The 21,109-nt window shown below is 38.9% G+C and overlaps 1 protein-coding gene across 7 annotated transcripts in view; it reads left to right on the top strand.

Moving 5' to 3' along the window:
* HSF2 (heat shock transcription factor 2) overlaps positions 1–21,109 on the top strand; it is a 53,061-nt gene that overhangs the window by 11,296 nt on the left and 20,656 nt on the right. For 6 of the 7 annotated variants that reach the window (XM_023737178.1, XM_023737176.1, XM_023737174.1 and 3 more), the window contains exons 2-4: positions 17,578–17,686; positions 17,841–17,968; positions 18,621–18,745. In XM_023737178.1, the coding sequence (XP_023592946.1) occupies positions 17,578–17,686; positions 17,841–17,968; positions 18,621–18,745 (362 nt within the window). Of the gene's footprint in view, positions 1–11,727; positions 11,768–17,577; positions 17,687–17,840; positions 17,969–18,620; positions 18,746–21,109 lie in introns of those variants that run through there. The other variant, XM_023737179.1, reaches the window with a different exon arrangement.

Below are 21,109 nucleotides of genomic sequence, written 5' to 3'. Positions count from 1 at the left end.
GTGTCTTAATGCAATCTCTTTTGAGATATAAAAGAGAGAAGTGAGCAGAGACACGTGGGAACCTCATACCACCAAGAAAGCAGTGCTGGGAGCAGAGTGCGTCCTTTGGACCTGAGGTTCCTGTGCAGAGAAGCTCCCAGACCAGAGGAAGACTGATGACAGGGACTTTCCTCCAGAGCCGATGAAGAAAGCGTTCCCCTGGAGCTGATGCCCTGAATTTGGACTTGTAGCCTGCTGGACTGTGAAGAAATAAACTTGTCTTTGTTAAAGCCATCCACCTGTGGTACTTCTGTTAGAGCAGCAGTAGATGACTGAGACAGTTGGTAATTTGTTTCTCCATCTTATTGAAAAATGCCGTTGGAATTTGGATCGGTATTGCATCATATCTGTAGATCACTTTGGGTAGAACTGACATTTTCACAATGTTGGGTCTTCCTATCCATGAGCAAGGTATGTTTTTCCACTTAGGCAGCTCTCTTTTGTTTTCTTGAGGAGTGAGGAGTGTCTTGTAGGTTTCATTGTATAGGTCTTTTACGTCTCTGGTTAGATTTATACTTAAGTATTTTATCTTCTTGGAGGCTATTGTAAATGGTATTGATTTGGTGATTTCCTCTTGCAAGTTCTCATCGTTGGTGTAGAGGAATCCAACTAATTTTTGTATGTTTATCTTGTCTCGTGATACTTTGCTGAAATCTTCTTTGAATTCTAGTTTTTTTGTCAATTCTTTGGGGTTTTCTGTGTATAAGATCATATCGTCTGCAAATAGAGATTTTTTGACTTTTTCCTTACCAATTTGGATGCCCTTTATTTGTTTTTCTAGCCTTATTGCTCTGGCTAGGACCTCCAGCACAATGTTGAATAAGAGTGATGATGAAGGGCATCCTTGTCTGGTTCCCGTTCTCAAGGGGAATGCTTTCAGACTCTCTCCATTTAGGATGATGTTGGCCATTAGCTTTGTATAAATGCCCTTAATTACGTTGAGGAATTTACCTTCTATTCCTGTTTTGTCGAGAGTTTTTATTATGAGTGGGTATTGGACTTCGTCAAACGCCTTTTCCGCGTCGATTGATAAGATCATGGGGTTCTTGTCTTTTGTTTTATTAATGTGATGGATTACATTGATTGTTTTTCTAATGTTGGACCATCCCTGCATACTTGGTATAAATCCCACTTGATCATGGTGAATTATTTTTTTGGTATGTTGCTGAATTCTATTGGTTAGAATTTTGTTGAGGATTTTTGCGTCACTGTTAATGAGGGATATTGGTCTGTAATTTTCCTTTTTTATGGTGTCTTTACCTGGTTTTGGTATCAGGGTTATGCTAGCTTCATAGAATGAGTTTGTGAGTATTCCATCCTTTTTTATGCTCTGAAATACCTTTAGTAGTAGTAGTGTTAACTTTTAATGTTTGGTAGAATTCTCCAGTGAAACCGTCTGGGCCAGGGCTTTTTTTTTTTTTTTTTTTTTTTTGGTTAGGATTTTTTAAATTACTTTTTCAACCTCTTTTTCTATTATAGGTTTATTTAGTTGTTCTACTTCTGTGTTAGTTTAGGTAGATAGTGAGTTTCTAGAAATTTGTCCATTTCCTCTAGGTTGTCAGATTTGTTAAGAGTACAGTTTTTCAAAGTATTCTGTTATGATTCTTTTAATTTCAGTTGGGTCTGTTGTGATGTCACCCCTCTCATGTCTTTACGGGTTATTTGCTTTCTCTTCTGTTTTTATTTTGTCAGTTTGGCCAATGGTTTATCAATTTTGTTGATCTTTTCAAAGAACCAGCTTTTGGTCTTGTTAACTCTTTCTATTGTTTTTCTATTCTTTATTTCCATTTAATTTTTTTCTAATTCTTATTTCCTTTTTTCTGGAGCCTGAGGGCTTCTTTTGCTGCTCTCTTTCTACTTGTTCGAGTTGTAGGGTTAATGTTTTGATTTTGGCCCTTTCTTCTTTTTGAATTTGTACATTAATTGGTATAAACTGACCTCTGAGCACTGCTTTTGCTGTGTCCCAAAGATTCTGGTAGGATGTGTTTTTGTTCTCCTTTGATTCTGTGAATTTCTTTATTCCTTCCTTAATTTCTTCTGTAACCCAGTAGTTTTTGAGCAAGATGTTGTTCAGTTTCCATGTGTTTGATTTTTTTTCCATACTTTTTCTGTTACCGATTTCTACTTTTATGGCTTTATGGTCACAAAAGGTGCTTTGTAATTTTTCAGTGCTTTGGATTCTGTTAAGTCTTGTTATATGGCCTAATATGTGGTCTGTTCCAGAGAATGCCATGTGGTTTGGAAAAGAATGTTTACTTGGCTGCTGTTGGGTGGAATGATCGGTATATGTCTATGAGATCTAGTTGGCTGATTGTAGCATTGAGCTCTTCTGTGTCTTTATTGAGTTTCTTTCTGGATGTTCTGTTCTTCACCAAAAGTGGTGTGTTGAAGTCTCCTACAATTATTTTGGAACTGTCTGTCTATCTTTTCAGTGCTGTTAGACTTTATGTATTTTGGAGCCCTGTCATTGGGTGCATAAACATTTATTGTAGTTATGTTCTACTGGTGTATTGATCCAATAATCTTTATATAGTGTACTCCCTTATCCTTTGTGGTGGATTTTCCTTTAAAGTCTGTTTTGTCGGAGATTAATATTGCCACTCCTGCTCTTTTTTGAGTGTTGTTTGCTTGATACATTTTTTTCTATTCTTTGAGTCTTAGTTTGTGTCCTTAACTCTAAGGTGTGTCTCTTGTAGGCAGCATATAGACAGATCATGTTTTTTTAATCCATTCTGCAACTTTATGTCTCTTTATTCGTGCAGTTAGTCTATTTACATTTAGGTAATTATTGATAGGTATTAATTTGGTGCTGTCGTTTTGATGTCTTCTTTTGTGTGTTCACAGTTTCTTTTTTACACTTAATTTTCTGTACTGAGTCCTTTTTCTTTATGTATTTTTTCATGTTTTTCATTGTTGTTGATTTTTTATTTGCTGAGTGTTCATATTTTTCCTGTTTTTATTTCGATGTGTAGAACTGTTAGTTTCCTTTGTGGTTACCTGGTAATTTATCCCTATTTTTCTAAGTTTAAACCAGTCTTTTATTTCTTTATATTCCCTTGACTTTCTCTCCATATGAAAAATCTATATCTGCATTGTTTAGTCTTTCTGTTTTGTTTTAATGTCATCTTTTACATATTGACATCTCCATTTACCTGTTTTCTGTGTTTTAGCTTTATTTATGTGACTTCCTTATCTGGGTTGATGTCTGGTTGCTCTGTCCTGTGTTCTAGTCTTGGGATGTTATCTGATGTTACTGATTTTCTAACCAGAGGACTCCCTTTAGTATTTGTTTTAATTTTGTTTCGGTTTTTGCAAATTCCCTAACTTGTGTTTATCTGGAATGTCTTAATTTTGCCATCATATTTAAGAGATAGTTTTGCCAGATACATAATTCTTTTTTTTTCCTTCAAGGCTTCATGTATGTTATCCCATTGCCTTGTTGTTTGCATGATTTGTGCTGAGCAGTCTGAGCTTAGTCTTATTAACTCTCCTTTGTAGATAACTTTTCGTTTATCCCTAGCTGCTCTTAAAATTCTGTTTATCTTTGGTTTTGGCAAGTTTGTTTATAGTATGTCTTGTTGACTTTCTTTTGGGATCTATGTGGAATTCGACGAGCATCTTGGATAGATATCGTCTCATCTTTCATGATATCAGTGAAGTTTTCTGCTAACAAATCTTCAACAATTCTCTGTTTTTTTTTTGTCATCCTCCCCATTCTGGTACTCTAATCACTCATAGGTTATTCCTCTTGATAGGTTCCCACATAATTCTTAAAATTTTTCCATTTTGTAAATTCTTTTTATTTGATTTTTATTCAGGTTAAGTTGGTGTCAGGTGCCTTATTTTCAATCTCACTTATTCTGACTGTTCCTATGACTTTGTGTTGAGTTGTCTAATTCTGAAATTGTATTGTTAATCTTCTGGATTTCTGATTGCTCTCTATGGATTCTTGCAGCTTGTTAAATTTGCCCTTATCCTGTTTTCCAATCCTGTTAAGTTCCTTTGTTGCTCTGTGTGTTCTTTGGATTGATTTGCATTTTGCTCAGTCTTCTTCCTGATTTTTTGAAGAGTTCTGTATATTAATGTTTTGTATTCCGCCTCCGGTAATTCCAAGAAATTCTTGTTCTCCTGAAAATTTCTTGAATCTGTATCTTGGGAGCTTACTGAAGCCATCATGGTCTGCCTGTTAGTATGATTTGATATTGACTGTTGTTTCTGCACCATCAATAGTTTATTGTATTTATTTTATGTTTGCTTATTTTGTCCTAGGTTCTTGTTTTGTTTTGTTTTGTTTTGTTATGCCCAGATAGGCTGCTTGTGTGGGCTTTTGATTATTGGTGCCTTTGAAGGTCTAACGTCCTGTCTCCAGGTGATTAAATCTGTTAGTAAGTATGTGAGCACAGGATTCTGTTGATTTTCTTGTACGGATTCAGTTTTCAGGTGACCAGGTAGTTGGTCACCAAGTGGGAGAGATTTTCCCAAAGAGGGGTGTTTTTGATCTGCATGGTAGACCAGACTCAAGTACTTAGCTTTCGCCTATTGAGGGCAGCTTGTCACTGGTTCTGGATGGCCGAGTAGACTCTCTGCTGGTGGTTCTCTCCCGATGTGGAAAACACCTCCCGAGCACTGCTGCTTGCCTAACTGCACACCACGAGCTGATCTGGCCTGAAGGTCTCTGGCTCCTGCCAGGTCAGGTCTGGCAACTTCTCGCTGCTTCTGAAACATATCTCCCTCCCCCTGCCACTCAGTCTGATTCTTCAACTTTGCCTTTGATCTTCTAGGCTCCTAGATTGTCATATATGATTGATTCACTTGTTTTTTCAGGTCTTTATTGTAAGAGGAAACACTGGAAGCGTCTGACTACTCTGCCATTCTGGCCCCGCCTCTGAAAAGTAGTGGTGCTTAATTTTAGTATTGCTTAATATACCAGTCTTTTTTGTGATTTATGCTTTTTGTTTTTATATTTTTGCTTGTTTCAAGGAAAGATACTTTCCCATGTCTCCTTTTCTTCTGAAATTTTTTTAAGTTTATTTTTCATGTGTAAGTTTAATCCACCTAGAATTGATTTTTTTGTGTGTGGGAGGAGAGATCCAGTTTCATGTGTTCCATACAAATACTTAATTGTTCTACTCCCTTTATTAAATAGTTTTTCTTTTCTCAGTGATATACACTTCTACCTTTGTGTTACATGAAAATTTCATATAGCTATTGTGGTTTTGTTTTTTTGTGTGTTATTCTTTTCCATTGGGCAACTTATTCTTGTGCTAGTATCACACTGTCATAATTATTGTGTTGTTGTTAGTGGCTATCAGGTTGATTTCGACTTACGGTGACCTTGTGTGCAGAATAGAACTACTCCATAGGATTTTCAACACCGTGACCTTTCAGAAGCAAATTGTCAGGCCTGTCTTCCAGGGCGCTTCTGTGAAGGTTTGAAACATAAACCTTTCAGCTAGTGCTCAAGTGTTTTAACCTTTTATACCACCAAGAACTTCATTTATTACTATGCTGTTGTTAGGTGCCATTGAGTCAGTTTCAACTCATAGCAACCCTGTGCATGACAGAGCAAAACACTGCACAGTCCTGTGCCGTCCCCGTGGTCGTTGTTATACTTGAGCCCATTGTTGCAGCTGCTGTGTCAATCTATCTTATTGAGGGTCTTCCTCTTTTTTGTTGATTGTCTGCTTTACCAAGTGTTATGGATTGAATTGTGTCCCCCCAAAATATCTGTCAACTTGGCTGGGTCATAATTTCCAGTATTGTATAATTGCATATCATTTTGTAATCTGACATGATTTCTTTATGTGTTGCAAATTCAGTCACTATGATCTAATAAAATGGATTAGCAGCAGTTATACTGATGAGGTATACAAGGTTGGATGGTGTCTTAAGCCAGTCTCTTGAGATATGAAAGAAGCAAGCAGAGACACGGGGTAACCTCATACCACCAAGAAACCAGTGCTGGGAGCAGAGCGCACCCTTTGGACCTGAGGTTCCTGTACAGAGAAGCTCCCAGACCAAGGGAAGATTGATGACATGGATCTTCCTCCAGAGCCGATGGAGAAAGCATTCCCTTGGAGCTGATGCCCTGAATTTGGACTTGTAGCCTACTGGACTGAGAAAATAAACTTCTCTTTGTTAAAGCTATCCACTTGTGGTATTTCTGTTACAGCAGCACTAGATGACCAAGATAGAACTTGGTATCAGTAGTGGGATGCTGCTCTAACGGATACCTAAAACATGGAAGCAGTTTTGAAACTGTGAATAGATAGAGGAGTGGCAGCGGCAGAAGACCTGCAGCAGCAGAGAACCTGCAGCAGCAGAGAACCTGCAGCAGCAGAACCAGGAGACCAGTGCCAGACAGTGCTGGAGCCGACCCAGGGAGCAAGAGAGCTGAGTGCCTGTGCTCAGGAGGCGTCATGGCGGAGTGGGGTGCCTCCAAGCACTTATCGGTGGAGTTAGGCTTGCTGACCTGTAGAGTGTGGGAGCTGAGTGCCTGTGCGTAGGAAGCTTCCTGTCAGAGTGGGGTGCCTCTGGGCACTTACCGGTGGAGGTACAGAGCTTTGGAACACTTGTCTTGGCAGGACAGATGCAGGTGTGAGGCCCAAGGTCCAAGAGGCTACAGGAAGCAGAAGCTGAAAAGATAAGGAACACAGGAAGCTGAGCTGTCTCAGTCTCAAAAGGTATGACCGTGACATCAGGGGTTTCAAAGGGTGGAGCTATGGCCTCTGCTGTTTCTAAGGGTGGAGTTGTCACTTTGATGGACTAGGAGAATGGTGCGCCTGAAGCTGAGGGAGCAGAGTTGCTGTCCCAGTGAGCCTGGAAGATGGAGCTGAAGCCCAGGGCCAAGGAGCCTCCACTCAGAATCCTGAGATTGTGGCCAATACCTAGAGTCTGGAGCGCAGGGCTATTGTGTAAATTGTCTCAGAGGAGAACAGAAGATTATTTTCAAAGCCTTGAGGGCTGATGTGTTCTGCTGACTTGCTTGGTGCCTGTTACCCATTCTTTTCCTCCAGTTTCTCCCATTTGTAATGGAAATGTGTAGCTTGTGCCTGTTCAGCCATTGTACCTTTGGAAGCAGATAACTTGTGGATTTCACAGATGAAGAGGAATTTTTGGATTTTGGACTTGGAGTTAAGACTTTTGCTGTGATATGATGATATGAATATGTTTTGAATGTTGCAAGGACATGAATTTTGGGGGGCCAAAGGGTGGAATGTCATGGATTCAATTGTGTCCCCCCAAAATGTCTGTCAGCTTGGCTGGGTCGTGATTCCCAGTATTGTATAATTGTGTACTATTTTGTAATTTGATGTGATTTCCGTATGTGTTGTAAGTTCCATCACTATGATCTAATAAGATGGATTAGCTGCAGTTATACTGATGAGGTAATACGAGATTGAATAGTATCTTAAGCCAATCTCTTTTGAAATATAAAAGAGAGAAGAGAGCAGAGACACAGGGGAACTTCATACCACCAAAAAAGCAGCGCCGGGAGCAGAGCGCGTCCTTTGGACCTGAGGTTCCTGTGCAGAGAAGCTCCCAGACCAAGGGAAGATTGATGACAGGGACCTTCCTCCAGAGCCGACAGAGAAAGCCTTCCCTTGGAGCCGATGCCCTGGATTTGGACTTGTAGCCTACTGGACTGTGAGAGAATAAACTTCTCTTTGTTAAAGTCATCGACTTGTGGTATTTCTATTATAGCAGCACTAGATGATTAAGACATCAAAGCATGATATACTTCTCTAGGGATTGGTCCCTCCTGATAACATGTCCAAAGTACATGAGACAAAGTCTTACCATCCTCGTTTCTAAGGAGTTCTGGGTGTTCTTCTTCCAAGACAGATTTGTTCATTCTTCTGGCAGTTCATGATATAGTAAATATTCTTTGCGAACAGCATAATTCAAAGGCGTCAGTTCTTCTTTGGTTTTCCTTATTCATTGTCTAGCTTTCCAATGTATATGAGGCAACTGAAACTACCACAGCTTGGGTCAGGCACACCTTAGTCTTCAAGGTGACATCTTTGCTTTTCAACACTTTAAAGAGATCTTTTGCAGCAGATTTGTCCAGTGCAATATGTCATTTGATTTCTTGACTGTTGCTTTCATGGGCATTGATTGTGAATCCAAGTAAAATGAAATTCTTGACAACTTCAATATTTTCTCCGTTTATCATGATGTTGCTTATTGGTCCAGTTGTGAGGATTTTTGTTTTCTTTATGTTGAGGTGTAATCCATATTGAAGTCTGTAGTCTTTGATCTTCATCAGTAAGTGCTTCAATTCCTCTTTGCTTCAGCAAGCAAGGTTGTGTTGTCTGCTTGTCGCCGATCGTTAATGAGTCTTCTTCCAATCCTGATGCTGCATTCTTCTTCATACAGCCCAGCTTCTCAGATTATTTGCTCAGACTGAGTAAGTATGGTGAAAGGATACAACCCTGACACACACTTTTCCTGATTTTAAACCACGCAGTATGCCCTTGCTCTGTTCAAACGACTGTTTCTTGTATTATAACAAAACGTGAAATGACTTGGAGTTAGAAAAACCAAAGGGAAGAACATGCTTGGCATTTCTCAAACTGAAAGTACTGAAGAACATGCTTGGCATTTCTCATACTGAAAGTACTGAAGAAAAAATTCAAATCTCGAGCTGCAATATTGAAGGATTCTATGGGAAAAAATGCAAAGACGCAGGAAGCATCAAAAGAAGATGGAAGGAATACACAGACATCACTGTACCAAAAAGAATTGGTCGATGTTCAGCCATTTCAGGAGCTAGCATATGATCAAGAACTGATAGTACTGAAGGAGGAAGTCCAAGATGGACTGAAGGCATTGGTGAAGAACAAGGCTTCAGGAATGAACAGAATGCCAATTGAGATGTTTCAACAAACGGATACAGTGCTGGTGGTGCTCATTCATCTATGCCAAGAAATTTGGAAGACAGCTGTCTGGCCAACTGACTGGAGGAGATCCGTTTGCACCCACTCCAAACAAAAGTGAATGCAAAAATTATTGAACAATATTAATATCACGCACAAGAAAAATTTTGAAGATCGTTCAAAAGAGGTTGCAACAGTACATCAACAGGGAGCTGCCAGAAACACAAGCTAGATTCAGTAGAGGACATGCAATGAGGGAGGTCATTGCTGATGTCAGATGGATCATGGCTAAAAGCAGAGAATACCAGAAAGATGTTTAGCTGTGTTCTGTTTACTATGCAATGGCATTCGACTGTGTGAGTCATAACAAATTATGGATAACATTGCAAAGAGTGGGAATTCCAGAACAATTAATTGTGCTCATGAGGAGGAACCTGTAGTTAATTATTATAGCTTTATAAAATGTCTGTTTTGGTAGGGCAACTTATTCTTCAGGAGTGCCTTGACTATTGTTGTCTTTGCTTTTCCATATATATTTTAAAATTAAGTTCCATTTTAAAAAGGAAAAAGTAACCTTGTTGGGATTTGCATTGAAACTATAGATTAGGGAAAATGCATATTTTTAAAATATCGAGTATTTCCATAAACAAGGCACATCTTGTAGTGTTTTGTAGTTAGGTGTTACACATCTTCGGTAGAATTTTTTCTTAGGTATCTTACAGATGTTTTAAGTGGTGTCTTTTTTTTTTTTAAGTTACATTTTCTACCTGTTGCTGGTAACTAGAAATGCAGTTAACTTTTTTATATTGATCATAAACCAGTGAGCTAATGATTTTACTGATTTCTCTGTAGCATCTATGAGATAGTTTTGTCCCATAGCATCTATGAGACAGTTTTGTTCTTCTTTTCAGGAACTTATGCCTTCAACTTTTCTTTTTTGCGGTGGCTAGGACCTCGGTTACAATATTGAATGGAAGTAGTGATCATGGAGTTCTTACCTTGTTCTTAATTTTTAAGGGAATGTTTTTTAATGTTTTCCCCTTAACTAGCTGTTTGAAATGAGAATTTTTAATTTATCTTTTTGTTTTTGATGTCAAATTCAAATGGATAACCTAGAGGGGAAAGGGGACTGCCAGGATGAAGGACACAGGAAAAGGTTGATTTCAGAGGAGTAGGAAAAGGGTTTAAAATAAACAGTGAGTTGAGTACATATTGAGTTAAAAAACGTTGTGAAAAAATGCTAACACTTGTAAAATGAAGTGTGAGATTTGAGGCAGTTGGGGCAGAGATGTAGATGTGTAATCATCATACATAAAGTCAATAATCAGATACACTGATGTGGATGAGATTCCCTAAGGAAAGAGTGTAAAAGATGTCATGGTCAACAACAGAAACCTGGAAAACACACCTACCTTTTATTGATAGCTGGAAGAAAACTGAAAGAAGTATGAGAGATTGGAGACCCAATAGAGTATCATGTGAAAGCCAAGAAAGTAGAGCATTTTAAGGAAGGACAGGATTATCAGTAGTGCCAAATGAAATGACACAGAGAGATGTAGGAAGATCAGGACTGAAAGAAGGCATTGAATTCGTTGTTTGTTATTTTGGAAAAGTGGTTTCAGTAGCATGAAGGAACCAAGCCACTTTTTAGTAATAGTAAGTGAATGGTCCTTATTGAAGAAGAGGAATTTAAAGTATCTGCTTGTTAAATTTTGCCATGAAGGAAATGACAGATGTGGAGGGTAGATTTAGATTGGAAAGTAGGGTAGAGGGAAAGTTTTACCAGAGAGACTTGAGCATATATAGCTGTAGGCCAAGAGGAAAGGGCTCGGTAGATAGAGTGGAAGTAAGCAATAGAATTAAGGAAAGCAAGAAATGGGTGAAATTTTGGAGAAAATTTAAGACAAAGATGAAGAAATTCTGCTAAGCTAGTCAGTCTTCAGCTGATTTGTACTTTAAGTTAACTTGCTGAGAGTAAACAATCAAAGTGGTTTTTAGGTCTTGAGATGTGCAAGAGTTCAAAACAGTCACTTGGTCACTGAGTGAAAAGAATGACCAACGGTATTGAAAGTCCAGCTAAGGAACAAACCAACTTTTATCCATCACAAAGATTGGTGACACTTATTACAGAATAAAATTAGATGTAGATAAATAACTGTGACTTGTAATCCTTCTAAGAGTTTTGAAATCCAAGGGTACAATTTTGTATTACTGGCCAATCTTTTCACAGAAAAGTAACTAAAATGATCAAGGAAGTAGCTTCAGTGATCTGACAAAGGCTTAAGTGGGTTATGATCAATACATTATAGGTTCATAAAATATCAGAATTGGAAGGAACTTGAGAGAACATTTTGGCTGTCCTATGTAACAGCCAAGGATACTAAGGCACGGAGAGCAACCTATTACCCAGTTTCTCATAGCTAGTGGTAGAGCTGTTCTTCTGAAACTCAATCCTAAATTCTTTTAGCTACACCATACCAGCGTCAGTTGTCATCGAGTCAACTTTGACTCATGGCAACTCCATGCATGTACAGTAAAACTGATCTCTATAGGGTTTTCAGTGGCTGACCTTTCAGAAGTAGATCTCCATTTGTACCACACTGGGGTTTAACCACACCATACTGCTCCAGCAGATTCAATACAGGTAGTCTCCAACTAAGGACGGGTTCTGTTCAGATGACAGTTCTGACGGAAGTCGAATACCCCTTTTTTTTTTTAAGCTTTCATTATTGTTGCCTTTTGTCATCAGTATCTTTACAAATCCAATTTTTATTTGTCTTTAGGGGTTGGAAACATTACCTGCAAACTTACAGATATGATGACATCAGCAAATTACATGCTGCAGCATTGTATGTAGTACATATTACTAACGATAAGTTATACAAAGAAGGATGATCATAAGTGTTTTGTTGTAACTCAAATATGTCATAAGTAGGGGACTACCTGTATACAGATAATAAACATGTTTATGGTTCTTGCTAAATTAGTGAAACTTGGTATTCCAAGGACTATGTAGACTGCAAGTACAAGTAATTTTTAAAAATGGTTTTGATAGATTCACACTGTTCTTTTGAGGAAAACCATCATGTTATCCTCTGTATCCCTGATAAAGTAAGAAATAAGAAATAAATAAAATGAGGAATTTATTGTTATGTGTAACAATTCAAATAATATAATAGGATATAAGGAAGGATGAAGGATGTAAAAATGTCCCTTGCATTTCCCTGTATTTGCCATTCCCACTTGTCTTAGTTATCTAGTGCTGCTATAACAGAAATAACACAACTGGATGGCTTTAACAAACAGAATTTTATTCTCCCACAGTCTGGGAGGCTAGAAGTCCGAATTCAGGGCGCCAGCTCCCAGGGAAGGCTTTCTCTTTGTTGGCTCTGGGGGAGGGTCCTTGTTATCAATCTTACCCCAGTCTAGGAGCTTCTCAGTGCAGGGACCCAGGGTCCAAGGATGTGCTCCACTCCCAGTGCTGCTTTTTTGGTGGTATGAGGTCCCACTCCTCTCTGCTCACTTCTCTCTTTGTATCTCAAAAGAGATTGACTCAAGATACAACCTAGTCCTGTAGACTGAGTCCTGCCTTATTAACATAACTGCCTCTAATCCTGCATCATTAACATCATAGAGGTTAGGATTTACAACACATAGAATAATCACATCAGATACCACAAAATGGTGAACAACCACACGATACTAGGAATCATGGCTTAGCCATGTTCATAACGTTTTTCAGGGACACAGTTCAATCCATAACTTCCACCTTTTGATCCCTCCCCCAAATTCATGTGCTTGTCACATGTAAAACACATTCACCTTATCATATCATCCCAAAAGTTTTAAATCAACTCCAAGTGCCCTGGGGGGAAATTACTCTTCATCTGTGAAGTCTAGAATACATGTAACTTGCTTCCAAACTACAATGATGAAACAGGCACAAATCAGACATTGGGAGAAATTGCAGAGAAAGAAGGGGCAACAGGCACCAAGCAAGTCAGCAGAACATGTTATATTAGCTCTCAAGGCTTGAAAATAATCCTGTTCTCTGAGACCATTTAGACAGTGACCCTGCTCTCCGGACTCTGGGTGTTGACCACACTCTCCAGATTGTGAGTGGAGGCCCCTCAGCCCTGGGCTTGAGCTCCGCCTTCCAAGCCCACTAGAAAGGCAACTCTGCTCCCTCGGCTTTGAGTGACCACATTCTCCTAGTCTATCTGATTGGTGACCATACCCACTTAGGCTCAGCAGGCACCCTTCTTCTGCCTCTTGGGCATGGTAGCCCCGCCCGTCAACTTCGGATAGTATACCCAGCCCCATCCCACTGGCACTCATGAAAGGCAGCCCCACACTCCAGAACCGAGTTGGTGAAGATCTGACTGTTTAAACCTAGGAGGCTGTAGCCCCACCCTTTGAGATCCATCAGGCTGTGTTTCCCCCTTTGAGACCCCAGAGGTTGTGGCCCTACCCTTTGAGACCAAGGCAGCTCTGCTTCCTGTGCTCCTTGTCTCTTCAGCTACTGCTTCCTGGTTCCTTGGCCTCTCAGCCTATTGGGCCCTTGGGCCAGCCTGGTGTCTGCCCTGCTCGGGCAAGTGTTCCACAGCTCTTTAGCTCTACAGATAAGTGCCTGGAGGTACCCCACTCCACCAGTAAGCCTCAGCACAAAGGCACTTAGATCTTCCTCCGTGAGTCCGCAAGCCTAGCTCCACTGATAAGTGCCTAGAGGCACCTCACTCCTCGATGAAGCCTCGGCCTCAAGGCACTCAGCTCTCTAACTCCATGGGTTGGCTCCCGCACTGTCTGTTGCTAGACTCCTGGTTCTGCTGCTCACCGTCTGCCATCTCCAGTGTTACAACTTTCCTCCCTTCCTTCTTAGCCCTCACCAGAATTGTCTTGGATGTACATAATTCTACCAACAGTCTCTTCAAGGCAATCTAGGCTTTTACTGTTAGAAATTTTAAAACTCTTCCAGCCTCTACCCATTCAGTTTCAAAACTGCTTCCACATATCAGCTGTTAGAGCAGCACTCCACTCTTCGGTACTAAATTCTGTCTTAGTTATCTAGCTCTGTTATACCAGAAATACTACAAGTGGATGGCTTTAACAAACAAATTTATTCTCTCACAATGTAGGGGTCTAGAATTTCAAATTCAGGGCACCAACTCCCAGAAAAGGCTTTCTTTCTTTGTCAGCTCTTGGGAAAGGTCCTTGTCATCATTCTTACCCTGTTTGAGGAGCTCTTCTCAGTGCAGGGACCCTGGATCCAAAGGACTCCACTCCCAGTGCTTCTTTCCCGGTGGTATGAGGTCCTACTCCACTCTGCTTGCTTCTCTCTTTTATGTCTCAAAAGAGATTTACTCAAGATACAATCTAGTCCTGTAGATTGAGTCCCACCTCATTAACATAACTGCCTCTAATCCTGCCTCATTAACATCATGTTGTTAGGTACTGTCGAGTCAGTTACAACTCATAGCAACCCTATAGGACAGAGTTGAACTACCCCATATGGTTTCCAAGGAGCATCTGGTGGATTTGAGCTGCTAACCTTTTGGTTAGCAGCAGATCTCTTAAATTTACAGCATACAGGATAATCACATCAGATCACAAAATGGTGGACTACCACACAATACTGGGAATCATGGCCTAGTCATGTTGATACACATTTTTGGGGGGACACATTTCAATCCATAACTTACTTGTCAGAGAAGTTGAGCCCTTTCTTTTCTTTTTCTTTTTTTTTTTTGGTGAATTATTTCTGGAAATGTTCTGTGTATGCACAAGTACAGATGGTTTAGTAAGGGAATATATGTACATACATCACAGTCGTTTTAACTCAGTGAGATATGTTGTTTTTTGTTTGGTTTTATTATTATTGTAAACAGCTAGAATGAATTTCCTCTTTTTTTTTTTTTTAAACATTTGTGTAGCTCTGTCCTTTGAATTAAGTTCCTTGCAGTGGAATTACCTGAGTAAAAGATATATACATTTGTTTATATGTGTTTGTATGTATAGTTATTACCTACTTGCCAACATTGGTTATTTTCAGACATTTTTAAATTTTGCTATTATTTGTTTGGGTGTGTATTTATTCAATTATGAATTGGATGGAGTCTTTTCTAAATTTTCCGTTGGGTTTTTCATCTTATCGAGTTGTTGGAAGTTTTTAATTAATACAGTTACTCTTTGTCACAAAAATATTTTTCCATTATGCTAATAGTCTCTATCTCATTGATTTATTTTTTTAAATACTCTATTGTGTAGGATTAGATTCAGACATAGGTAATAGAAATCCGAATAACATGTGGTTTAAACAAGATAGAAGTATATTTTTCTCTCACTTAAACGTGTGAAGATACCCAGGCACCTTCTGGCTTGTTCAGCCAGACGTAGTTCCTCCACCTCACATAATAGAAACTAGAGTTCTAGCCATTTGCTAGTTCCAAGCAGAGAAATGTGGGAGTGGAAACTTGACACTTTGATCCCCCCCATTTAGGAGCTTCCTGAAAGCCCTACCCAGTACATTCTGCTTATATCTTATTTGCCGGACATGTGTTATTTGGCTACCCTTATTTGCACGGGGAGGTGGGGGTGAGGGTGAGGCACAGTGGTTAAGTGCTCAACTGCTAACCAAAAGGTCGGCAGTTGGAACCCACCAGCTGCTCCATGGGAGAAAGATGTGGTAGTCTGCTTCTGTAATGATTACAGCCTTGGAAACCGTATGGAGCAGTTCTGCTCTGTCCTTTAGGGTCACTATGAGTTGGAATCTGCAGTGGGTTTGGTTTGGTTTGCTTTGCTTTGCCCAGGAATGTCCCTGAGTGGCACGGACAGCTAATGTGCTTGACTGCTAACCAAAAGGTTGGAGCTTTGAGGCCACCCAAGGGGAATTTGGAAAAAAGGCTTGGCATTCTACTTCCAAAAAGTCATCCATTGAAAACCCTATGGAGCACATATATGGGGTCTACTCTGACATACGTGGGGTCACCATGAGTCAGTCAACACAAAGGCACCTGTTTTTTTGTTTGTTTTTTACTTGCAAGGGAGACTGAAAAATATAGTTATAGCACCAAACAAAATTGTTTTTGTTAGTAAAGAAGTGGAGGAGACTGGAGATACGATAGGCAGCTAACAGAGTCCATGAATAAATTTATAAATTTTTACCTATATGGCTTTGTGTTTCTAAGAACTTGGTTGTGAAAAGTGAGGTAGCAGTGAGTTAGCATTGAGCTTTTGGTTCTTTTTTTTCCTTTCAACTGGAAAGTTTATTAAATAATCCTTTTCCTTTTCCCTCTTGGCTTGCCATCTTTATTTACTACCTATTAAATTCTCAAAAATGTTTTCTCTTTTTGTTCTCTGTGGTTTATCCATTCATGTTTGACTCTCATTTAGTACCAACTTTTCTAAACCCTGTGATTTTGTCACCTCTATAAATTAAGGTTAATCCCCACCCACATCATTTTCAGTAGTTTCTTGACAATTACTAGAGAATTATTTTTACAGATGAACTTTAATAGCTAATATCTGTATTACCTCTTAACTTCCTCTCCAAAAATCTTTTTTTTTCAATTGAGAGAATTGAATGTATTGGTTAATGTCTTGGTTTCCTAGGGCTGCATAACAAAATATAGCAAAGTAGGTGGCTTTAAGTAACAGAAATTTATTTTTCACAGTTCTGAGAGCCAGAATTCCAAATCAGGGTCTCAGCTATGTCTGTTCCTTCTGTAGGCCTCTCGGCTAGTTTCTGATGGCTGCTGGCTCTCCTTGGTGTTCCTTTGCTGTTTATAGATGGCGTGTGCTTTCGACATGACATGGTGTCTCTCCTGTGTGTGCGTGTCTCTCCATGTCTGCTGTTTTCCTGTTTTATAAGAGACCACTCAGAAGGGATTAGATTTAGGACCTACCCTACTTTGATATGACATCACCAGCATAAGAAAAGAAACTCCTATTCCCAAACAGGTAGGGGGTTAGGACTTTAACATAACTTTTTGAGGACTACAGTTCAATCCAAAACAGTTCATTTAAGAAGAAAATGGACAACTTTCTAAAAAGGCATTTGTCTCCCTTGTGTCCCTCTGTTTTAATATTTTCTTAAAGGTCCTTTAAATTTTTAAAATTTATTTTTAGATACCTAGTATTTTTCTATTGTGAATGGGCTCTTTTAATCCATTTTAGTTTCAAATTGTTTATGGAGGAACACTAGTGACTTCATATTAATTTAGCAATCAGCATCTTATGAATTCTCTTAAAGTTTCAGTTGATTGTACAAAGATACAATTATATCTATTGCAAATTATGATAAAATGCTGCTTCCTTTCAAAATTTATCTTATTTGATTTTGTCTAATTGCATTGACTATAAAACAATGTTAAATGATTATGCTGGCTGCATAATTTATTTCTCTTTGTTTCTGATTTATGTAAATTCTTCTAACATTTCATTATGGACTATAGTGCTAGCTTTTGGTCTGAGACATACTCCTAAACTTTTAAAGTTGACAAAAAAGCTTAACTGTAGTTTAGCATTCTTTCTTGTTGCCATTAACAGGACTAGAATGTTGGTTTACAGGGATCATGGAAGGACTGCCCTGGACAGTTTTTGAGTTCATATCACCATGTGTCAGAGTGCCTTAACTAACTGACTTTTTTCGGTTTTGTTTCAGAATGGCCAAAGTTTTCTGGTTTTGGATGAACAAAGATTTGCAAAAGAAATTCTTCCCAAATACTTCAAGCACAATAATATGGCAAGCTTTGTGAGGCAACTGAATATGTGTGAGTATGGACAGCAGTTTACTTGGAGTGCTGCTGTCAACCACAGATTAAACCACTTTTTTCTGCTAGGATGATAAAGGAAGTACCTTCATATTAGCACATTAATTTTTTACCATAGTCCATTTCAGTTGTTCGAACTTTGATTCTTTTTCAGATGGTTTTCGTAAAGTAGTACATATTGACTCTGGAATTATAAAGCAGGAACGAGATGGTCCGGTAGAATTTCAGCATCCTTATTTTAAACAAGGCCAGGATGACTTGTTAGAGAATATTAAAAGAAAGGTGAGTGATTGTTAACATGAATTAAGGCATTGCTAGAATGTCAGCAGGGTAGAATATCAGATCCCTTGAAGTCAGTAGCTCTTGCTGTATAAGCAAGTGCCAGAATAAGTTCCTGGCACATAGAAGGCACTCAGTAATACACTTTTGAATGAGTGCTGTATTTTGCTAAAATAAGATCTTTTTACTAAATTCATAAAAGGGGAGGAGATAAAAAGGATAGTAGACCACGAAAAGCAAGTGGCATAGCTTGCAGTTACTGCTGCATAAATTTAATTAAATGTGGAATGTGATAATAAAGAGACTTGAGGGAGTTACAAATTGTTAGAAAGGGGAAAAAAGCCCCTAAGAGGTTCCTGCTAATGGAAAACTCTCCACGTTAAAATATACATATGTAATATATGTATATAAATATATATATGTATGTATATGTATGTATATTTGTGTATATGTGTACGTATGTGTTAGACTATTCCTCGCTTCCTCCGCCTTTAAGCTATGAAGTTTATTCTTTCCCTAGAATCCTATCCTGGGCTCTTAGGAACCAGATCTCTCTTCCTGAACAGGCTACAGAAACCTCTTATAATAGGAAAGCTTTGATTACAGTCATGTTGTTTGATATTTGTTATACTTTCTAAATTTGCTTTTTGAAAAGGTTTCATCTACAAAACCAGAAGAAAATAAAATTCGTCAGGAAGATTTAACAAAAATTATGAGTAGTGCCCAGAAGGTTCAAATAAAACAAGAAACTATTGAGTCCAGGCTTTCTGAATTAAAAAGGTAAAGTATTATTTCCATATATAATCCTATAGGGGATTTCAGGGGCGTATGTGTGTGTTGGAGGTTGGAAGTTGTCTGTTGTTTTAAGTACTTAGATCACTGGGTGGTGCAAATGGTTAACATGTTTGGCTGCTAACTGAAAGGTTGGAAGTTTGAGTCCGCTAGTAGGCACCTCAGAAGAGAACGCCTGGCGATCTACTTCCAAAAATTTAGCCACTGGTAACCCTAGGGAGCACAGTTCTAGTCAGACACACATAATGTCTCTGTGAGTCAGAGTTGACTTGACAGCGACTGATTGTTATTGTTGTAGATCACTTTGCTGAAGCCAAGATCAAAGGTTGTTTCTCTACAAGGATTGATTCCCTTTATTTTGATTTGTGACCATAGACTTTTCCAAATATTAATGTTTTCATGATGTTGGTCAAAAGAATATATAAACCTAGGTGCATCAAAATGATTTGATGCATAAATCTTTACTAATCAGAACCAGACATCTTTAAGTAGGTGTCAGAAATATGGTTCTACTTAATTTTCACAGGATCTTTACACACAAATGAAGATGCAGAAGCCATAACAAATTCTGCGTATATTACCCATTCTTTCTTTTGTAAAGATTTCTTAAGACTTCTCTATAACTTACCTTGAAGGAAAAAATAGGACTGTTCCACAAGAGACTTGCCCGACTTGTTAAACTTATTTTACATAAACTCGGGAGAGTGTTATTCAAACCTTTTATCTAGAAAAAGATGCTTTATTTTGTTTCACTACAAGTCCTGGCAGCACCATTATCTTAACTTACCACGGTAATAACTTGCCTATAGAATAGATGTGTACTTCCCTTAATAAGTAGCTGGGATTTTTCCTTATCCTAATCGGTGACCAAGGATTTAAGAGTAGGTATTAGTACATTCTCTCTCCCCTTCAAATGTGGAACATTTGTTTAGCTGTTCTTAACTCAATATCTTCCTTAAAAAGTAACCTTGGACTTTGATTCCCTTTTTGATGAAAAAGCCCTAAATTGTTCCATTTTTCACATTATTAACAGTGTTTATTGTGTGTATCTTCGGTCGACGGAGGCACCCTTTGACCCAATTCTTTGGAGCTCAGGTTTAGCTCTTAAAAAAAGGGATCTCAAAATCATCTTGTAAGTCTTAGAGATAGCCATTTTCCTACTTATCTTTAGTAGGTACATGACTGCATCTTTAAAATTCAGAGTCATGAAAAGTATAGTAGTTGTTCAGTAAGTATTAAAGAAAGTCTCCTTTTCAATAGCTCTTTGTAAACCCAGGAGTCCCTGTGTGGCGCAAACAGTTAAGTGCTCGACTACTAACTGAAAGGTTGGCATTTAGAATCCACCCAGAGGCGCCTCAAAGATCACAGCCATTGAAAACCCTGTGGACTGCAGTTCTACTGTGAAACACTTGGGGTCATCATGAGTTGGAATTGACTGGTCTGCAACTGATTTGGTGTTTTGTTTTTTTAATGTAAACCCACAGACCCTTTTGTAGTGGTTTGGATTAAGGAAGATCAGATTAACAAAAGAGTGAAAATTAAAACATTTAATATGTGCTTTATATTTACTGCCTTTCAACATGCAGTTTAAAAAATGAATGAATGAAAAGAGTGTTGCTATCATGCAAGTTACTGATTTGTCGTATTATTGATTATGCTTTTTAAAAAAACAAACGTTTAATGGATGAAGCTGGAGGACATTATGCTGAGTGAAATAAGTCAATCTCAAAAGCACAAATATTGTATGAGTCCTCTGTTGTAAAAATTCATGAAAAAGTTTACACACAAAAAGTAACAATCTTTGTTGGTTACGAGGGATGGGAGAGGTTGGGGGGAATACTAAATAGGCAATAGATAAGTGGTATCTTTGGTGAAGGGTGAGACAGTACACAATACTGGGGAAGCCAGCACAACTTGTACAGGGAAAGGTCATGGAAGCTCCATAGACACATCCAAACTCCCTGAGGGACTGAATTGCTGGGCGGAGGCCTGTGGGACCATGGTCTCGGGGAACCTCTAGCTCAGTTGGCATAACAGTTTATAAAGACAGTGTTCTACATTGTACCCTGGTGAGTAGTGTCTGGGGTCTTAAAAGCCTGTGAGCAGCCATCTAAGATATTCCACTGGTCTCACCCCTTCGGGAGCAAGGGAGAATGCATAGAACAGGATACAAGGAAAAGACTAGTCCAGAGGACTAATGGACTACAGCTACCAAGGCCTCCACCAGACTGAGTCCAGTACAACTAGATGGTACCCGGCTACCACCACTGACTGCTCTGACCGGGATCACAACAGAGGGTTCTAGACAGAGCTGGAGAAGGATGTAGAACAAAATTCTAACACACACAAAAA

This window comes from Trichechus manatus, unplaced genomic scaffold (genome assembly GCF_000243295.1).
Source record: "Trichechus manatus latirostris isolate Lorelei unplaced genomic scaffold, TriManLat1.0 scaffold00098, whole genome shotgun sequence".
In the NCBI taxonomy this organism is placed as follows: Eukaryota; Metazoa; Chordata; class Mammalia; order Sirenia; family Trichechidae; genus Trichechus; species Trichechus manatus.
The sequence above is the reverse complement of the archived record's forward strand: the minus strand, read 5'-3'. Positions and strand labels throughout refer to the sequence as shown.